Below are 16,299 nucleotides of genomic sequence, written 5' to 3' on the forward strand. Positions count from 1 at the left end.
ACCCAGTTGACGCCCTCCCCTCTCCCAGTTCTCCTTCAGCCCCGGTTCCACCATTCCCAGTTCCTCCCAGTTCCTCCCAGTTGACGTCCTCCCCTCTCCCAGTCCTCCTTCAGCCCCAGTTCCACCATTCCCAGTTCCTCCCAGTTCACCCAGTTGACATCCACCCCTCTCCCAGTTCTCCTTCAGCCCCGGTTCCACCATTCCCAGTTCCTCCCAGTTCACCCAGTTGACGTCCTCCCCTCTCCCAGTTCCTCCCAGTTCACCCAGTTGACGTCCTCCCCTCTCCCAGTTCTCCTTCAGCCCCGGTTCCACCATTCCCAGTTCCTCCCAGTTCACCCAGTTGACGTCCTCCCCTCTCCCAGTTCCTCCCAGTTCACCCAGTTGACGTCCTCCCCTCTCCCAGTTCTCCTTCAGCCCCAATTCCACCATTCCCAGTTCCTCCCAGTTCACCCAGTTGACGTCCTCCCCTCTCCCAGTTCTCCTTCAGCCCCAGTTCCACCATTCCCAGTTCCTCCCAGTTCACCCAGTTAACGTCCTCCCCTTCTCCAGTCCTCCCAGTTCCACCCCAGTCCCCCCCAGTCCTTCCAGTTCCACCTCCAGTGCCTCCCAGTCCCTCCTCCCAGTGCCTCCCAGTCCCTCCTCCCAGTGCCTCCCAGTCCCTCCCAGTCCCTCCCAGTTCCACCTCCAGTTCCTCCCAGTGCCCCCCAGTCCCCCCCAGTCCCTCCCAGTTCCACCTTCTACTGCTCCCCAGTCCCTCCCAGTGCCCTCCCAGTGCCCCCCCAGTGCCCCCCCAGTCCCTCCCAGTGCTCCCCAGTCCCTCCCAGTCTCCCCCAGTCCTTCCAGTTCCACCTCCACTCCCTCCCAGTCCCTCCTCCCAGTGCCCCCCAGTCCCTCCCAGTCCTCCCAGTTCCACCTTCTACTGCTCCCCAGTCCCTCCCAGTCCCCTCCCAGTCCCCCCCAGTCCTCCCACTCCCTCCCAGTGCCCTCCCAGTCCCTCCCAGTTGCACCTTCTACTGCTCCCCAGTCCCTCCCAGTGTCCCCCAGTCCTTCCAGTTCCACCCTCAGTCCCTCCCAGTCCCCTCCCAGTGCCCTCCCAGTCCCTCCCAGTGCCCCCCAGTCCCTCCCAGTCCCTCCCAGTTCCACCTTCTACTCCCTCCCAGTCCCTCCCAGTGCCCTCCCAGTCCCTCCCAGTGCCCCCAAGTCCCTCCCAGTGCCCTCCCAGTCCCTCCCAGTGCCCTCCCAGTCCCTCCCAGTTCCACCCTCAGTCCCTCCCAGTGCTCCCCAGTCCCTCCCAGTCTCCTCCAGTCCTTCCAGTTCCACCTCCAGTCCCTCCCAGTTCCACCTCCAGTCCCTCCCAGTCCCTCCTCCCAGTGCCTCCCAGTGCCCCCCAGTCCCTCCCAGTCCTCCCAGTTCCACCTTCTACTGCTCCCCAGTCCCCTCCCAGTCCCTCCCAGTCCCCTCCCAGTCCCCCCAGTCCCTCCCAGTGCCCTCCCACTCCCACCTCCCAGTGCTCCCCAGTCCCTCCCAGTCCTCCCAGTTCCACCCTCAGTCCCTTCCAGTCCCCCCCAGTGCCCTCCCAGTCCCCCCCAGTCCCCTCCCAGTCCCCTCCCAGTCCCTCCCAGTGCCCTCCTAGTGCCCCCCAGTGCCCCCCCAGTCCCTCCCAGTGCCCTTCCAGTCCCTCCCAGTCCCTCCCAGTCCCCCCCACTCCCTCCCAGTCCCTCCCAGTCCCCCCCACTCCCTCCCAGTCCCCTCCCAGTGCCCTCCCAGTCCCCTCCCAGTCCCTCCCAGTCCCCTCCAGTCCCTCCCAGTCCCCCCCACTCCCTCCCAGTCCCCTCCCAGTCCCCTCCCAGTCCCCTCCCAGTCCCTCCCAGTCCTCCCCAGTCCCTCCCAGTGCCTCCCAGTCCCCTCCAGTCCCTCCCAGTCCCCTCCCAGACCCTCCCAGTCCCCTCCCAGTTCCCTCCCAGTCCCCCCCAGTCCCTCCCAGTCCCTCCCAGTCCCTCCCAGTCCCCCCCAGTTCCTGTAAATACCCCCATCACCGATTTTGCTATAACGAATAAAAGCCACTATTTTAGTATGAGTTAAACTCTCCCCATTTGGGGGGGGGGGGGGCAAAAATACCCCCCCCGGGGGGGGTTAATTACCCCTCCATGGGGTTAATTACCCCTCATTAGGGTTAATTACCCCTCATTAGGGTTAATTACCCCCCCCCGGGGGGGGTAAACCCCCCCCCCCCCCCCCCCAAAACCATCACTGAACACAAAGTGCTTCTCCAGAGGTTTAATTCCAAAGGGGGGGGGGGGGGCAAAAGGGGGGGGCAAATAAAAGGGGGGGGGCAAATATTAAGGGGGGGGCAAAGGGGGGGGCAAATAGAAAGGGGGGCAATTATAAAGGGGGGGGCAAAGGGGGGGTAAATAGAAAGGGGGGGGCAAATATGGGGGGGGGCAATTATAGGGGGGGCAAATAAAGGAGAGGGAGGGGGGGCACTAGGACCCAGCAGAATTGTGGCGCCCCCCCCTTAAAATTGCCCCAAACCCCCCCAAAATTGCCCCAAAAACACCCATAATTGCCCCAAAACCCCCCATAATTGCCCCAAACCCCCCCAAAATTGCCCCAAACCCCCCCAAATTGCCCCAAACCCCCATAATTGCCCCAAACCCCCCCCAAATGCCCCCAAACCCCCCCATAATTGCCCCCAAACCCCCCCATAATTACCCCCAAACCCCCCCAAATTACCCCCAAACCCCCCCAAAATGCCCCCAAACCCCCCCATAATTGCCCCCCCCCCATATATATATATTTACACTTTATGGGGGGGTCACACATTGCCCCGCCGCCCCCCCCCCCCAAATTATCTTCTCCGGGCGCTGATTGGTCCCTCGTTTAATTAAGGGGAGGGGGGGGACCCCTTAATTAGTGACCCCCCCCCAAAAAAATAATGGGGGGGGGGGGGCTATGCCAGACCCATTTCTTCCAGGACACTGCGGGGGGATTCGTCCTCCTGGGGGGGTAAAAAAGGGGGTGAAAAGGGGGGTTTGGGGGGGAAGGGGGGGGAAAAGGGGGTTTGGGGGGGAAGGGGGGGGAAAAGGGGGGAAAAGGGGGGGAAAAAAGGGGGGTTGGGGGGGAAAGGGGGGGAAAAAGGGGGGGAAAAAGGGGGGTTTGGGGGGGAAAGGGGGGTAAAAAGGGGGGGAAAAGGGGGTTCTGGGGGGGAAAAGGGGGTAAAAAGGGGGGTTTGGGGGGGAAAAGGGGGGGAAAAGGGGGGGAAAAGGGGAGGAAAAGGGGGTTCTGGGGGGGAAAAGGGGGGGAAAAGGGGGGGAAAAGGGGAGGAAAAGGGGAGGAAAAGGGGAGGAAAAGGGGAGGAAAAGGGGAGGAAAAGGGGAGGAAAAGGGGGGAAAAGGGGGGAAAAGGGGGGGAAAAGGGGGGGAAAAGGGGGGGTTTGGGGGGGAAAGGGGGAAAAGAGGGGGAAAAGGGGGGGAAAAGGGGGGGAAAAGGGGGGGAAAAGGGGAGGAAAAGGGGGGGAAATGGGGGGGACAAGGGGAGGAAAAGGGGAGAAAAGGGGGGGAAAAGGGGGAAAAGGGGAGGAAAGGGGGAGGAAATGGGGGAGGAAAAGGGGGAAAAGGGGGGGAAATGGGGGGGGAAAAGGGGAGGAAAAGGGGAGAAAAGGGGGAGGAAAAGGGGAGGAAAAGGGGAGGAAAAGGGGAGGAAATGGGGGAAAAGGGGAGGAAATAGAGGAAAAGGGGAGGAACAGGGAGAAGGGGGGAAGGGGAAAAGGGGGGAAAGGGGGGGAAAGGGGGGGAAAAGGGGGGAAAAGGGGGGAAAAGGGGGGAAAAGGGGGGGAAAAGGGGGGAAAAGGGGGGAAAAGGGGGGGAAAAGGGGGGGAAAAGGGGGGGAAAGGGTAAAAGGGGGGGAAAAGGGGGGGAAAAGGGGGGGAAAAGGGGGGGAAAAGGGGGGGAAAAGGGGGGGAAAAGGGGGGGAAAAGGGGGGGAAAAGGGGGGGAAAAGGGGGGAAAAAGGGGGGACAAAGGGGGGAAAAGGGGGGAAAAAGGGGGCACAAAGGGGGGACAAACGGGGGGATCTGGGGGGGAAAAGGGGGGGAAAAGGGGGGAAAAGGGGGAAAAAGGGGGGAAAAAGGGGGTAAAAAGGGGGTTCTGGGGGGGAAAAGGGGGGAAAAAGGGGGGAAAAAGGGGGGGAAAAGGGGGTTCTGGGGGGGAAAAGGGGGGGAAAAGGGGGGAAAAGGGGGAAAAAGGGGGGACAAAGGGGGGAAAAGGGGGGACAAAGGGGCGGAAAAGGGGGGAAAAGGGGGGGAAGAGGGGGGAAGGGGAAAAAGGGGGGAAAAAGGGGGGAAAGGGGGGGAAATTGGGGGGAAGGGGAAAAGTGGGGAAAGGGGGAAAGGGGGGGAAAAGGGGGGGAAAAGGGGGTTTGGGGGCCACCAAGAACTTATGGGGCTCTATAGGGACTTATGGGGTTCTATAGGAACTTATGGGGCCACCAAGAAGTTATGGGGTCACCAAGAACTTATGGGGTTCCACAGGAACTTATGGGGTTCCACAGGAACTTATGGGGCCACCAAGAACTTCTGGGGCTCTATAGGAGTCTGGAGAGGTCCATAGGGACCTTGAGAGGTCCTGGAGGTCCATGAGGAACCTGAGGAGCACCAGGACCTTCTGGGGCCACCAAGAACTTCAGGGGCCACCAAGAACTTCTGGGGCCACCAAGAAATTATGGGGCCACCAAGAAGTTGTGGGGGTCTATAGGGGTCTGGAGGGGTCCTGAGAGGTCCACGGGAGGTCCCTCACCTCCTGGAGAAGATCCGCCTGCTCGATGGCCTTGAGGACGCTCTTCTTGGAGGTGTCTTGGATCTCTCCGCCCATGACGAACTCGTCCAGGATGAAATAGGCCTTCTCGAAGTTGAAGATGATGTCCAACTCGCAGACCTGAGAGGAGGAGGAAGAGGAGGAGATGTCACTTTGGAGGTTCTCCAGGGGCTTCATCACCAGGTTATGGACCTCATGGTGGTCCCATGACCAAGTTATGGACCTGGAGATGGTCCTATGACCAAGTTATGGACCTGGAGATGGTCCCATGACCAAGTTATGGACCTTATGGTGGTCCCATGACCAAGTTATGGACCTGGAGATGGTCCTATGACCAAGTTATGGACCTGGAGATGGATCTACAACCAAGTTATGGACCTTATGGTGGTTCTCTGACCAAGTTATGGACCTGGAGATGGTCCTATGACCAACTTATGGACCTGGAGGTGGTCCCATGACCAACTTATGGACCTGGAGATGGCCCCATGACCAACTTATGGACCTTATGGTGGTCCTATGACCACATTATGGACCTGGAGGTGGTCCCATGACCAACTTAAGGACCTGAAGATGGTCCTATGACCAAGTTATGGACCTTCAAAGGTGTCTGTGCCACCTGGTGGTGGCCCAGAATGGCCCTTTGGTGGCCAAAAACCCATAGCATTGCCCCAAGGTGGCTTTGAGGTGACCTCAAGAGGACCAAGAACCCATCAAGGTGGCCCTGAGGTGCTTCCGGTGGCCTTTAGGTGCCCCAAGATGGTCCTGAGATGCCTTAAGATGCTCCTGAGGTGCCCCAAGAAGACCAAAAACCCATCAAGGTGGCCCTGAGGTGGTTCTGGTGGCCCTGAGGTGCCCCAAGATGGCCCTTTGGTGACCCAAAATGGTCCTTTGGTGGCCCAAGATGACCCTGAGGTGCCCCAAAATGGTCTTGAGATGCCCCAAGATGGTCCTGAGATGCCCCAAGAGGACCAAGAACCCATCAAGGTGGCCCTGAGGTGGTTCTGATGGCCCTGAGGTGCCCCAAAATGGCCCTGAGATGGCCCAAGATGGTCTTGAGATGCCTCAAGATGGCCCTGAGGTGCCCCAAGATGACCAAGAACCCATCAAGGTGGCCCTGAGGTGGTTCTGGTGGCCTTGAGGTACCCCAAAATGGTCTTGAGGTGCCCCAAGATGACCCTGAGGTGCCCCAAAATGGTCCTGAGATGCTTCAAGATGGCCCTGATGTGTCCCAAGATGGTCCTTTGGTGGCCCAAGATGGTCCTGAGATGCCCAAGAGGACCAAGAACCCATCAAGGTGGCCCTGAGGTGGTTCTGGTGGCCCTGAGGTGCCCCAAGATGGCCCTGAGATGCCCCAAAATGGTCCTTTGGTGGACCAAGATGGTCCTTTGGTGGCCCAAGATGGTCCTGAGATGCCTCAAGAGGACCAAGAACCCATCAAGGTGGCCCTGAGGTGGTTCTGGTGGCCCTGAGGTGCCCCAAAATGGTCTTGAGATGCCCCAAGATGGCCCTGAGATGCCCCAAGATGGTCCTTTGGTGGCCCAAGATGGTCCTGAGATGCCTCCAGATGGCCCTGAGGTGTCCCAAGAGAACCAAGAACCCATCAAGGTGGCCCTGAGGTGCTTCTGGTGGCCTTGAGGTACCCCAAAATGGTCTTGAGGTGCCCCAAGATGACCCTGAGGTGCCCCAAAATGGTCCTGAGATGCTTCAAGATGGCCCTGATGTGTCCCAAGATGGTCCTTTGGTGGCCCAAGATGGCCCTGAGGTGCCCCAAGAGGACCAAGAACCCACCAAGGTGGCCCTGAGGTGCTTCTGGTGGCCCTGAGGTGCCCCAAGATGGTCCTGAGATGACCCAAAATGGTCCTTTGGTGGCCCAAGATGGTCCTTTGGTGGCCCAAGAGGACCAAGAACCCATCAAGGTGGCCCTGAGGTGGTTCTGGTGGCCTTGAGGTGCCCCAAAATGGCCCTGAGATGTCCCAAGATGATCTTGAGGTGCCTCAAAATGCTCCTGAGGTGTCCCAAGAGGACCAAGAACCCATCAAGGTGGCCCTGAGGTGCTTCTGGTGGCCCTGAGATGCCCCAAGATGGCCCTTTGGTGACCCAAGATGGTCCTTTGGTGGCCCAAGATGGTCCTGAGGTGCCCCAAGAGGACCAAGAACCCATCAAGGTGGCCCTGAGGTGGTTCTGGTGGCCCTGAGATGCCCCAAGATGGACCTTTGGTGCCCCAAAATGGTCTTGAGATGCCCCAAGATGGCCCTGAGGTGGCCCAAGAGGACCAAGAACCCATCAAGGTGGCCCTGAGGTGGTTCTGGTGGCCTTGAGGTACCCCAAGATGGCCCTGAGATGCCCCAAAATGGTCCTTTGGTGGCCCAAGATGGTCTTGAGGTGCCCCAAGATGGTCCTGAGGTGCCTCAAGATGCTCCTGAGGTGCTCCAAGAGGACCAAGAACCCATTAAGGTGGCCCTGAGGTGCTTCTGGTGGCCCTGAGGTGCCCCAAAATGGTCCTGAGATGCCCCAAGATGGCCCTGAGGTGTCCCAAGATGGTCCTTTGGTGCCCCAAGATGGTCCTGAGATGCCTCAAGATGGCCCTGAGATGCCCCAAAATGGTCCTGAGGTGCCCCAAAAGGACCAAGAACCCATCAAGGTGGCCCTGAGATGGTTCTGATGGCCTTGAGATGCCCCAAGATGGCCCTGAGATGCCCCAAAATGGTCCTTTGGTGGCCCAAGATGGTCCTGAGGTGCCTCAAAATGCTCCTGAGGTGCACCAAGAGGACCAAGAACCCATCAAGGTGGCCCTGAAGTGGTTCTGGTGGCCCTGAGGTACCCCAAAATGGTCTTGAGATGCCCCAAGATGACCCTGAGGTGCCCCAAAATGGTCTTGAGATGCTTCAAGATGGCCCTGAGGTGCCCCAAGATGGCCCTGAGATGACCCAAGAGGACCAAGAACCCATCAAGGTGGCCCTGAGGTGGTTCTGATGGCCTTGAGATGCCCCAAGATGGCCCTGAGATGCCCCAAGATGGTCCTTTGGTGGCCCGAGATGGCCCCCGGGGTTGTCCCCAAGGCCGGAGGTCCCCACTCACGCTGCCGAAGTATTTGTCGAGGAGCTCCACGTAGCGATGGATGAGCTCCAAGGTGATGAGCTCGTTGTCCTGCCCTTCGATGGCGCAGCAGAAGTAGAGGCTGGCGTACCTGGAGAAGGAGACAACGGCGTTGGAGAAGACCTCGGTCCCACCAAAAACCACCCCAGAAGAGCCGAGGACCCATGAAGGGACCATAAATGGGTTCTATTGACCATAAATTGGTTCTTCTGACCATAAATGGACCATAAATTGGTTCTATTGACCATAAATTGGTTCTTCTGACCATGAATGGACCATAAATTGGTTCTTCTGACCATAAATGGACCATAAATTGGTTCTATTGACCACCAATTGACCATAAATTGGTTCTTCTGACCATAAATGGACCATAAATTGGCTCTTCTGACCATAAATTGACCATAAATTGGTTCTATTGACCATAAATTGGTTCTTCTGACCATGAATAGACCATAAATTGGTTCTTCTGACCATAAATGGACCATAAATTGGTTCTTCTGACCACCAATTGACCATAAATTGGTTCTGTTGACCATAAATTGACCATAAATTGGTTCTTCTGACCATGAATAGACCATAAATTGGTTCTTCTGACCATAAATGGACCATAAATTGGTTCTATTGACCACCAATTGACCATAAATTGGTTCTTCTGACCATAAATTGACCATAAATTGGTTCTATTGACCACCAATTGACCATAAATTCGTTCTTCTGACCATAAATGGACCATAAATTGGTTCTATTGACCACCAATTGACCATAAATTGGTTCTTCTGACCATGAATGGACCATAAATTGGTTCTTCTGACCATAAATGGACCATAAATTGGTTCTATTGACCACCAATTGACCATAAATTGGTTCTTCTGACCATGAATGGACCATAAATTGGTTCTTCTGACCATAAATGGACCATAAATTGGTTCTATTGACCACCAATTGACCATAAATTGGTTCTTCTGACCATAAATTGACCATAAATTGGTTCTATTGACCACCAATTGACCATAAATTGGTTCTTCTGACCATAAATTGACCATAAATTGGTTCTTCTGACCATAAATGGCTTCTATTGACCACCAATTGACCATAAATTGGTTCTTCTGACCATGAATTGACCATAAATTGGTTCTTCTGACCATAAATTGACCATAAATTGCTTCTATTGACAATAAATTGACCATAAATTGGTTCTTCTGACCATAAATTGACCATAAATTGGTTCTTCTGACCACCAATTGACCATAAATTGCTTCTATTGACCATAAATTGACCATAAATTGGTTCTTCTGACCATGAATTGACCATAAATTGGTTCTTCTGACCATAAATGGACCATAAATTGGTTCTTCTGACCATAAATTGACCATAAATTGGTTCTTCTGACCATAAATTGACCATAAATTGGTTCTTCTGACCATGAATTGACCATAAATTGGTTCTTCTGACCATAAATGGACCATAAATTGGTTCTTCTGACCATAAATTGACCATAAATTGGTTCTATTGACCACCAATTGACCATAAATTGGTTCTATTGACCATAAATTGGTTCTTCTGACCATGAATTGACCATAAATTGGTTCTTCTGACCATAAATTGACCATAAATTGGTTCTTCTGACCATAAATGGACCATAAATTGGTTCTTCTGACCATAAATGGACCATAAATTGGTTCTTCTGACCATGAATGGACCATAAATTGGTTCTTCTGACCATAAATTGACCATAAATTGCTTCTGTTGACCATAAATTGACCATAAATTGGTTCTTCTGACCATGAATTGACCATAAATTGGTTCTATTGACCACCAATTGACCATAAATTGGTTCTTCTGACCATAAATGGACCATAAATTGGTTCTGTTGACCACCAATTGACCATAAATTGCTTCTATTGACCACCAATTGACCATAAATTGCTTCTATTGACCACCAATTGACCATAAATTGGTTCTTCTGACCACCAATTGACCATAAATTGGTTCTTCTGACCATGAATTGACCATAAATTGGTTCTTCTGACCACCAATTGACCATAAATTGGTTCTATTGACCATAAATTGGTTCTTCTGACCATGAATGGACCATAAATTGGTTCTGTTGACCACCAATTGACCATAAATTGGTTCCATTGACCATAAATTGACCATAAATTGCTTCTATTGACCACCAATTGACCATAAATTGGTTCTTCTGACCACCAATTGACCATAAATTGGTTCTTCTGACCATAAATTGACCATAAATTGGTTCTATTGACCACCAATTGACCATAAATTGGTTCTTCTGACCATAAATTGACCATAAATTGATTCTATTGACCATAAATTGACCTTAAGTCGCTTCTGGTGGCCACGAGTTGACCATAAACGTCCTCTCCTCCCCACACTTTGACCCCCGATGACCACAACTCAACCCTAACTCCATCCCATTGACCCATAACTTTCTTTCCGGTGACCCAAACGGAGCTTCGTTGACCCCCGAGGACCTCCTCGGAGGTTCTCCTCACCTCTTGTAGACCACTTTGAGGTCCCTCCACTCGAGGAAACTGCACATCTTGGGCTTCCGAGAGAGGACCACCTGCATCAACTCGCGGACCATCTTCTTCTTCTCGCGGTCGGCGGTGGCCAAATACCACTTCTGGAGGCGGAGCTTCCCCTGACGGCTGAAGAGCAGCATGAACCGCATCTGGGGGGAGATGTGGGGCAGATGGGGGGCGCTATGGGGCAGGGGGAGGTCCTTATGGGCCACGAAGAGGTCCTTACGGGGCAAAAAGTGGTCTTTATGGGGTAGAAAGAGGTCCTCTTGGGGCAGAAAGAGGTTCTTCTGGGGCAGAAAGAGGTTCTTCTGGGGTAGAAAGAGGTCCTTATGGGGCAGAAAGAGGTCCTTATGGGGCAGAAAGAGGTCCCTATGGGGCAGAAAGAGGTCCCTATGGGGCAGAAAGAGGTCCTTATGGGGCAGAGAGAGGTCCTTATGGGGCAGAAAGAGGTCCTTATGGGGCAGAAAGAGGTCCTTATGGGGCAGAAAGAGGTCCTTATGGGGCAGAAAGAGGTCCTTATGGGGCAGAGAGAGGTCCTTATGGGGCAGAAAGAGGTCCTTATGGGGCAGAGAGAGGTCCTTATGGGGCAAAAAGAGGTCCTTATGGGGCAGAGAGAGGTCCTTATGGGGCAGAAAGAGGTCCTTATGGGGCAGAAAGAGGTCCTTATGGGGCAGAAAGAGGTCCTTATGGGGCAGAAAGAGGTCCTTATGGGGCAGGGGGAGGTCCTTATGGGCCACGAAGAGGTCCTTACGGGGCAAAAAGTGGTCCTTATGGGGTAGAAAGAGGTCCTTATGGGGCAGAAAGAGGTCCTTATGGGGCAAAGAGAGGTCCATATGGGGCAGAAAGAGGTCCTTATGGGGCAGAGAGAGGTCCTTATGGGGCAGAAAGAGGTCCTTATGGGGCAGAAAGAGGTCCTTATGGGGCACAGAGAGGTCCTTATGGGGCACAAAGAGGTCCTTATGGGGCAGAAGGAGGTCCTTATGGGGCAGAAGGAGGTCCTTATGGGGCAGAAGGAGGTCCTTATGGGGCAGAGAGAGGTCCTTATGGGGCAGAGAGAGGTCCTTATGGGGCAAAGAGAGGTCCTTATGGGGCAGAGAGAGGTCCTTATGGGGCAGAGAGAGGTCCTTATGGGGCAGAGAGAGGTCCTTATGGGGCACAAAGAGGTCCTTATGGGGCACAAAGAGGTCCTTATGGGGCAAAAAGAGGTCCTTATGGGGCAGAAAGAGGTCCTTATGGGGCAAAGAGAGGTCCTTATGGGGCAGAAGGAGGTCCTTATGGGGCAAAGAGAGGTCCTTATGGGGCAGAAAGAGGTCCCTATGGGGCAGAAAGAGGTCCTTATGGGGCAGAGAGAGGTCCTTATGGGGCAGAGAGAGGTCCTTATGGGGCAAAGAGAGGTCCTTATGGGGCAGAAAGAGGTCCTTATGGGGCAGAAGGAGGTCCTTATGGGGCAGAGAGAGGTCCTTATGGGGCAGAGAGAGGTCCTTATGGGGCAAAGAGAGGTCCTTATGGGGCAGAGAGAGGTCCTTATGGGGCAGAGAGAGGTCCTTATGGGGCAGAGAGAGGTCCTTATGGGGCACAAAGAGGTCCTTATGGGGCACAAAGAGGTCCTTATGGGGCAAAGAGAGGTCCTTATGGGGCAAAGAGAGGTCCTTATGGGGCAAAAAGAGGTCCTTATGGGGCAGAAAGAGGTCCTTATGGGGCAAAGAGAGGTCCTTATGGGGCAGAAGGAGGTCCTTATGGGGCAAAGAGAGGTCCTTATGGGGCAGAAAGAGGTCCCTATGGGGCAGAAAGAGGTCCTTATGGGGCAGAAAGAGGTCCTTATGGGGCAGAGAGAGGTCCTTATGGGGCAGAGAGAGGTCCTTATGGGGCAGAGAGAGGTCCTTATGGGGCAAAGAGAGGTCCTTATGGGGCAGAAAGAGGTCCTTATGGGGCAGAGAGAGGTCCTTATGGGGCAGAAAGAGGTCCTTATGGGGCAGAGAGAGGTCCTTATGGGGCAGAAAGAGGTCCTTATGGGGCAGAGAGAGGTCCTTATGGGGCAGAGAGAGGTCCTTATGGGGCAAAGAGAGGTCCTTATGGGGCAGAAAGAGGTCCTTATGGGGCAGAGAGAGGTCCTTATGGGGCAGAGAGAGGTCCTTATGGGGCACAGAGAGGTCCTTATGGGGCACAGAGAGGTCCTTATGGGGCAGAGAGAGGTCCTTATGGGGCAGAAAGAGGTCCTTATGGGGCAGAAAGAGGTCCTTATGGGGCAGAAAGAGGTCCTTATGGGGCAGAGAGAGGTCCTTATGGGGCACAGAGAGGTCCTTATGGGGCACAAAGAGGTTCTTATGGGGCAAAGAGAGGTCCTTATGGGGCAAAGAGAGGCCCTTATGGGGCAGAGAGAGGTCCTTATGGGGCAGAGAGAGGTCCTTATGGGGCAGAAAGAGGTCCTTATGGGGCAGAAAGAGGTCCTTATGGGGCAAAGAGAGGTCCTTATGGGGCAGAGAGAGGTCCTTATGGGGCAAAGAGAGGTCCTTATGGGGCAAAGAGAGGTCCTTATGGGGCAGAGAGAGGTCCTTATGGGGCAGAAAGAGGTCCTTATGGGGCAGAAAGAGGTCCTTATGGGGCAGAGAGAGGTCCTTATGGGGCAGAAAGAGGTCCTTATGGGGCAGAAAGAGGTCCTTATGGGGCAAAGAGAGGTCCTTATGGGGCAGAGAGAGGTCCTTATGGGGCACAGAGAGGTCCTTATGGGGCAGAGAGAGGTCCTTATGGGGCAGAGAGAGGTCCTTATGGGGCACAGAGAGGTCCTTATGGGGCACAGAGAGGTCCTTATGGGGCAGAGAGAGGTCCTTATGGGGCAGAAAGAGGTCCTTATGGGGCAGAAAGAGGTCCTTATGGGGCAAAGAGAGGTCCTTATGGGGCAGAAAGAGGTCCTTATGGGGCAGAGAGAGGTCCTTATGGGGCACAGAGAGGTCCTTATGGGGCACAAAGAGGTTCTTATGGGGCAAAGAGAGGTCCTTATGGGGCAAAGAGAGGCCCTTATGGGGCAGAGAGAGGTCCTTATGGGGCAGAGAGAGGTCCTTATGGGGCAGAAAGAGGTCCTTATGGGGCAGAAAGAGGTCCTTATGGGGCAAAGAGAGGTCCTTATGGGGCAGAGAGAGGTCCTTATGGGGCAAAGAGAGGTCCTTATGGGGCAAAGAGAGGTCCTTATGGGGCAGAGAGAGGTCCTTATGGGGCAGAAAGAGGTCCTTATGGGGCAGAAAGAGGTCCTTATGGGGCAGAGAGAGGTCCTTATGGGGCAGAAAGAGGTCCTTATGGGGCAGAAAGAGGTCCTTATGGGGCAAAGAGAGGTCCTTATGGGGCAGAGAGAGGTCCTTATGGGGCACAGAGAGGTCCTTATGGGGCAGAGAGAGGTCCTTATGGGGCAGAGAGAGGTCCTTATGGGGCACAGAGAGGTCCTTATGGGGCACAAAGAGGTCCTTATGGGGCAGAGAGAGGTCCTTATGGGGCAGAAAGAGGTCCTTATGGGGCAGAAAGAGGTCCTTATGGGGCAAAGAGAGGTCCTTATGGGGCAGAGAGAGGTCCTTATGGGGCACAGAGAGGTCCTTATGGGGCAGAGAGAGGTCCTTATGGGGCAGAGAGAGGTCCTTATGGGGCAAAGAGAGGTCCTTATGGGGCAGAGAGAGGTCCTTATGGGGCAGAAAGAGGTCCTTATGGGGCAGAAAGAGGTCCTTATGGGGCAGAGAGAGGTCCTTATGGGGCAGAAAGAGGTCCTTATGGGGCAAAAAGAGGTCCTTATGGGGCAGAAAGAGGTCCTTATGGGGCAGAAAGAGGTCCTTATGGGGCAGAGAGAGGTCCTTATGGGGCAGAGAGAGGTCCTTATGGGGCAGAGAGAGGTCCTTATGGGGCAGAGAGAGGTCCTTATGGGGCAAAGAGAGGTCCTTATGGGGCAGAAAGAGGTCCTTATGGGGCAGAAAGAGGTCCTTATGGCACTATGGGTCTCTATGGGGCAGGAGGGGTCGCTATGGGGCACAGAGGAGTTGCTATGGGTCGCTATGGAGCACAGAGTGGTCGCTATAGGGCAGGGAAGGGTCTCTATGGGTCGCTATGGGGCAGGGAGGGGTCGCTATGGGGCAGGGAGGGGTCGCTATGGGTCGCTATGGGGCACAGAGGGCTCGCTATGGGTCTCTATGGGGCAGGGAGGCGTTGCTATGGGTCGCTATGGGGCAGGAGGGGTCACTATGGGGCACGGAGGAGTTGCTATGGGTCGCTATGGGGCAGGGAGGGTTCGCTATGGGGCAGAGAGGGGTCACTATGGGTCACTATGGGGCAGGGAGGGGTCGCTATGGGGCAGGAAGGGGTCGCTATGGGGCAGGGAAGGGTCGCTATGGGGCAGGGAAGGGGTCGCTATGGGTCGCTATGGGGCAGGGAAGGGTTGCTATGGGTCACTATGGAGCACAGAGGGGTCGCTATGGGGCAGGGAAGGGTCGCTATGGGGCAGAGAGGGGTCGCTATGGGTCCCTATGGGGCACAGAAGGGTCGCTATGGAGCACAGAGGGGTTGCTATGGGGCACGGAGGAGTCGCTATGGGTCGCTATGGGGCAGGGAGGCATTGCTATGAATCGCTGTGGGGCACAGAGGGGCGCTAATGGTCAGTGGGAGGTCGCTATGGGGCACAGAGTGGTCGCTATGGGGTACGGAGGGGTCGCTATGGGTCGCTATGGGGCAGGGAGGGGTCGCTATGGGTCGCTATGGAGCACAGAGGGGTCGCTATGGGGCAGGAAGGGGTTGCTATGGGTCGCTATGGGGCAGAGAGGGGTCGCTATGGAGCACAGAGTGGTCACTATGGGGCAGGGAGGGGTCGCTATGGGTCGCTATGGGGCAGGGAGGGGTCGCTATGGGGCAGAGAGGGGTTGCTATGGGTCGCTGTAGGGCAGGGAGGGGTCGCTATGGGGCACGGAGGGGTCGCTATGTGTTGCTATGGGGCAGGGAGGGGTCGCTATGGGGCAGAGAAGGGTCGCTATGGGTCGCTATGGGGCAGGGAAGGGTCGCTATGGGGCACGGAGGGGTCGCTATCGGGCACGGAGGGGTCGCTATGGGTCGCTATGAGGCAGGGAGGGGTCGCTATGGGTCGCTATGGGTCGCTATGGGGCAGGGAGGCATTGCTATGGGTCAGTGCGAGGTCGCTATGGGGCAGAGAGAGGTTGCTATGGGTCAGTGCGAGGTTGCTATGGGGCAGGGAGGGATCGCTATGGGTCACTATGGGGCAGAGAGGGGTCGCTATGGGGCAGAGAGGGGTCGCTATGGGGCAGAGAGGGGCAGAGAGGGGTCGCTATGGGTCGCTATGGGTCAGAGAGAGGTCACTATGGGTCAGAGAGGTCACTATGGGGCAGGGAGGGGTCGCTATAGGGCAGGGAGGGGTCGCTATAGGGCAGGGAGGGGTCGCTATGGGTCGCTATGGGGCAGGGAGGGGTCGCTATGGGGCAGAGAGGGGTCGCTATGGGGCAGGGAGTGGTCGCTATGGGTCGCTATGGGGCAGGAGAGGTCGCTATGGGGCAGGAGGGGTCGCTATGGGGCAGAGAGGGGTCGCTATGGGTCGCTATGGGTCAGAGAGAAGTCTCTATGGGTCTCTATGGGGTCAAAGCCCCCCCCACTCCCCACCTCACCCCAACCACGTGACTCCCGCCACGTGACCCCGCCCCTCACGTGACCCCCTCACCATGGTCCCGCTACGGGTCCCCGTTGGGGCCCGGGGGCTCCTCCGCCTCCGCCGTTTCCCCCTTTTCGCCTCGTCCCGCGCCGCGGCCGCAGCGCGAGGGGCGCTTCCGCTTCCGGGAGGGGCTCAGGGCGCATGCGCGGAGGCGGCTGCGG

General features: G+C 55.7%; 1 protein-coding gene across 2 annotated transcripts; it reads right to left on the minus strand.

Moving 5' to 3' along the window:
* Nucleotides 1-2,841: 2,841 nt before the first annotated feature.
* On the minus strand, nt 2,842-16,299 carry AP1S1 (adaptor related protein complex 1 subunit sigma 1). 2 transcript variants are annotated; one of them, XM_054052774.1, is made up of 5 exons: nt 16,148-16,299; nt 10,423-10,578; nt 7,889-7,997; nt 4,793-4,930; nt 2,842-2,998 (listed from the first exon to the last, which is right to left on the minus strand). In XM_054052774.1, exons 1-5 carry the CDS (start codon nt 16,279-16,281, stop codon nt 2,951-2,953), a joined length of 585 nt encoding a protein of 194 aa, XP_053908749.1. In that variant the 5' UTR covers nt 16,282-16,299; the 3' UTR covers nt 2,842-2,950. The 2 variants fall into 2 exon arrangements, with proteins under 2 accessions (XP_053908749.1, XP_053908752.1); XM_054052777.1 differs by having other exon boundaries at nt 10,423-10,601; nt 16,148-16,286.

Source organism: Cuculus canorus, chromosome 36 (genome assembly GCF_017976375.1).
Source record: "Cuculus canorus isolate bCucCan1 chromosome 36, bCucCan1.pri, whole genome shotgun sequence".
NCBI classification, from domain to species: Eukaryota; Metazoa; Chordata; class Aves; order Cuculiformes; family Cuculidae; genus Cuculus; species Cuculus canorus.

What these genes read in the sequence shown, in the direction of transcription:
- AP1S1 (XM_054052774.1), bottom strand. Translation starts at nt 16,281, where the DNA reads ATGCGCCCTGAGCCCCTCCCGGAAGCGGAAGCGCCCCTCGCGCTGCGG. An exon ending in GGACCCGTAGCGGGACCATG is followed by an intron (nt 10,579 to 16,147) that starts GTGAGGGGGTCA and finishes GCTGCTCTTCAG; the next exon opens with CCGTCAGGGGAAGCTCCGCC. An exon ending in CTCAAAGTGGTCTACAAGAG is followed by an intron (nt 7,998 to 10,422) that starts GTGAGGAGAACC and finishes CTCCTTCTCCAG; the next exon opens with GTACGCCAGCCTCTACTTCT.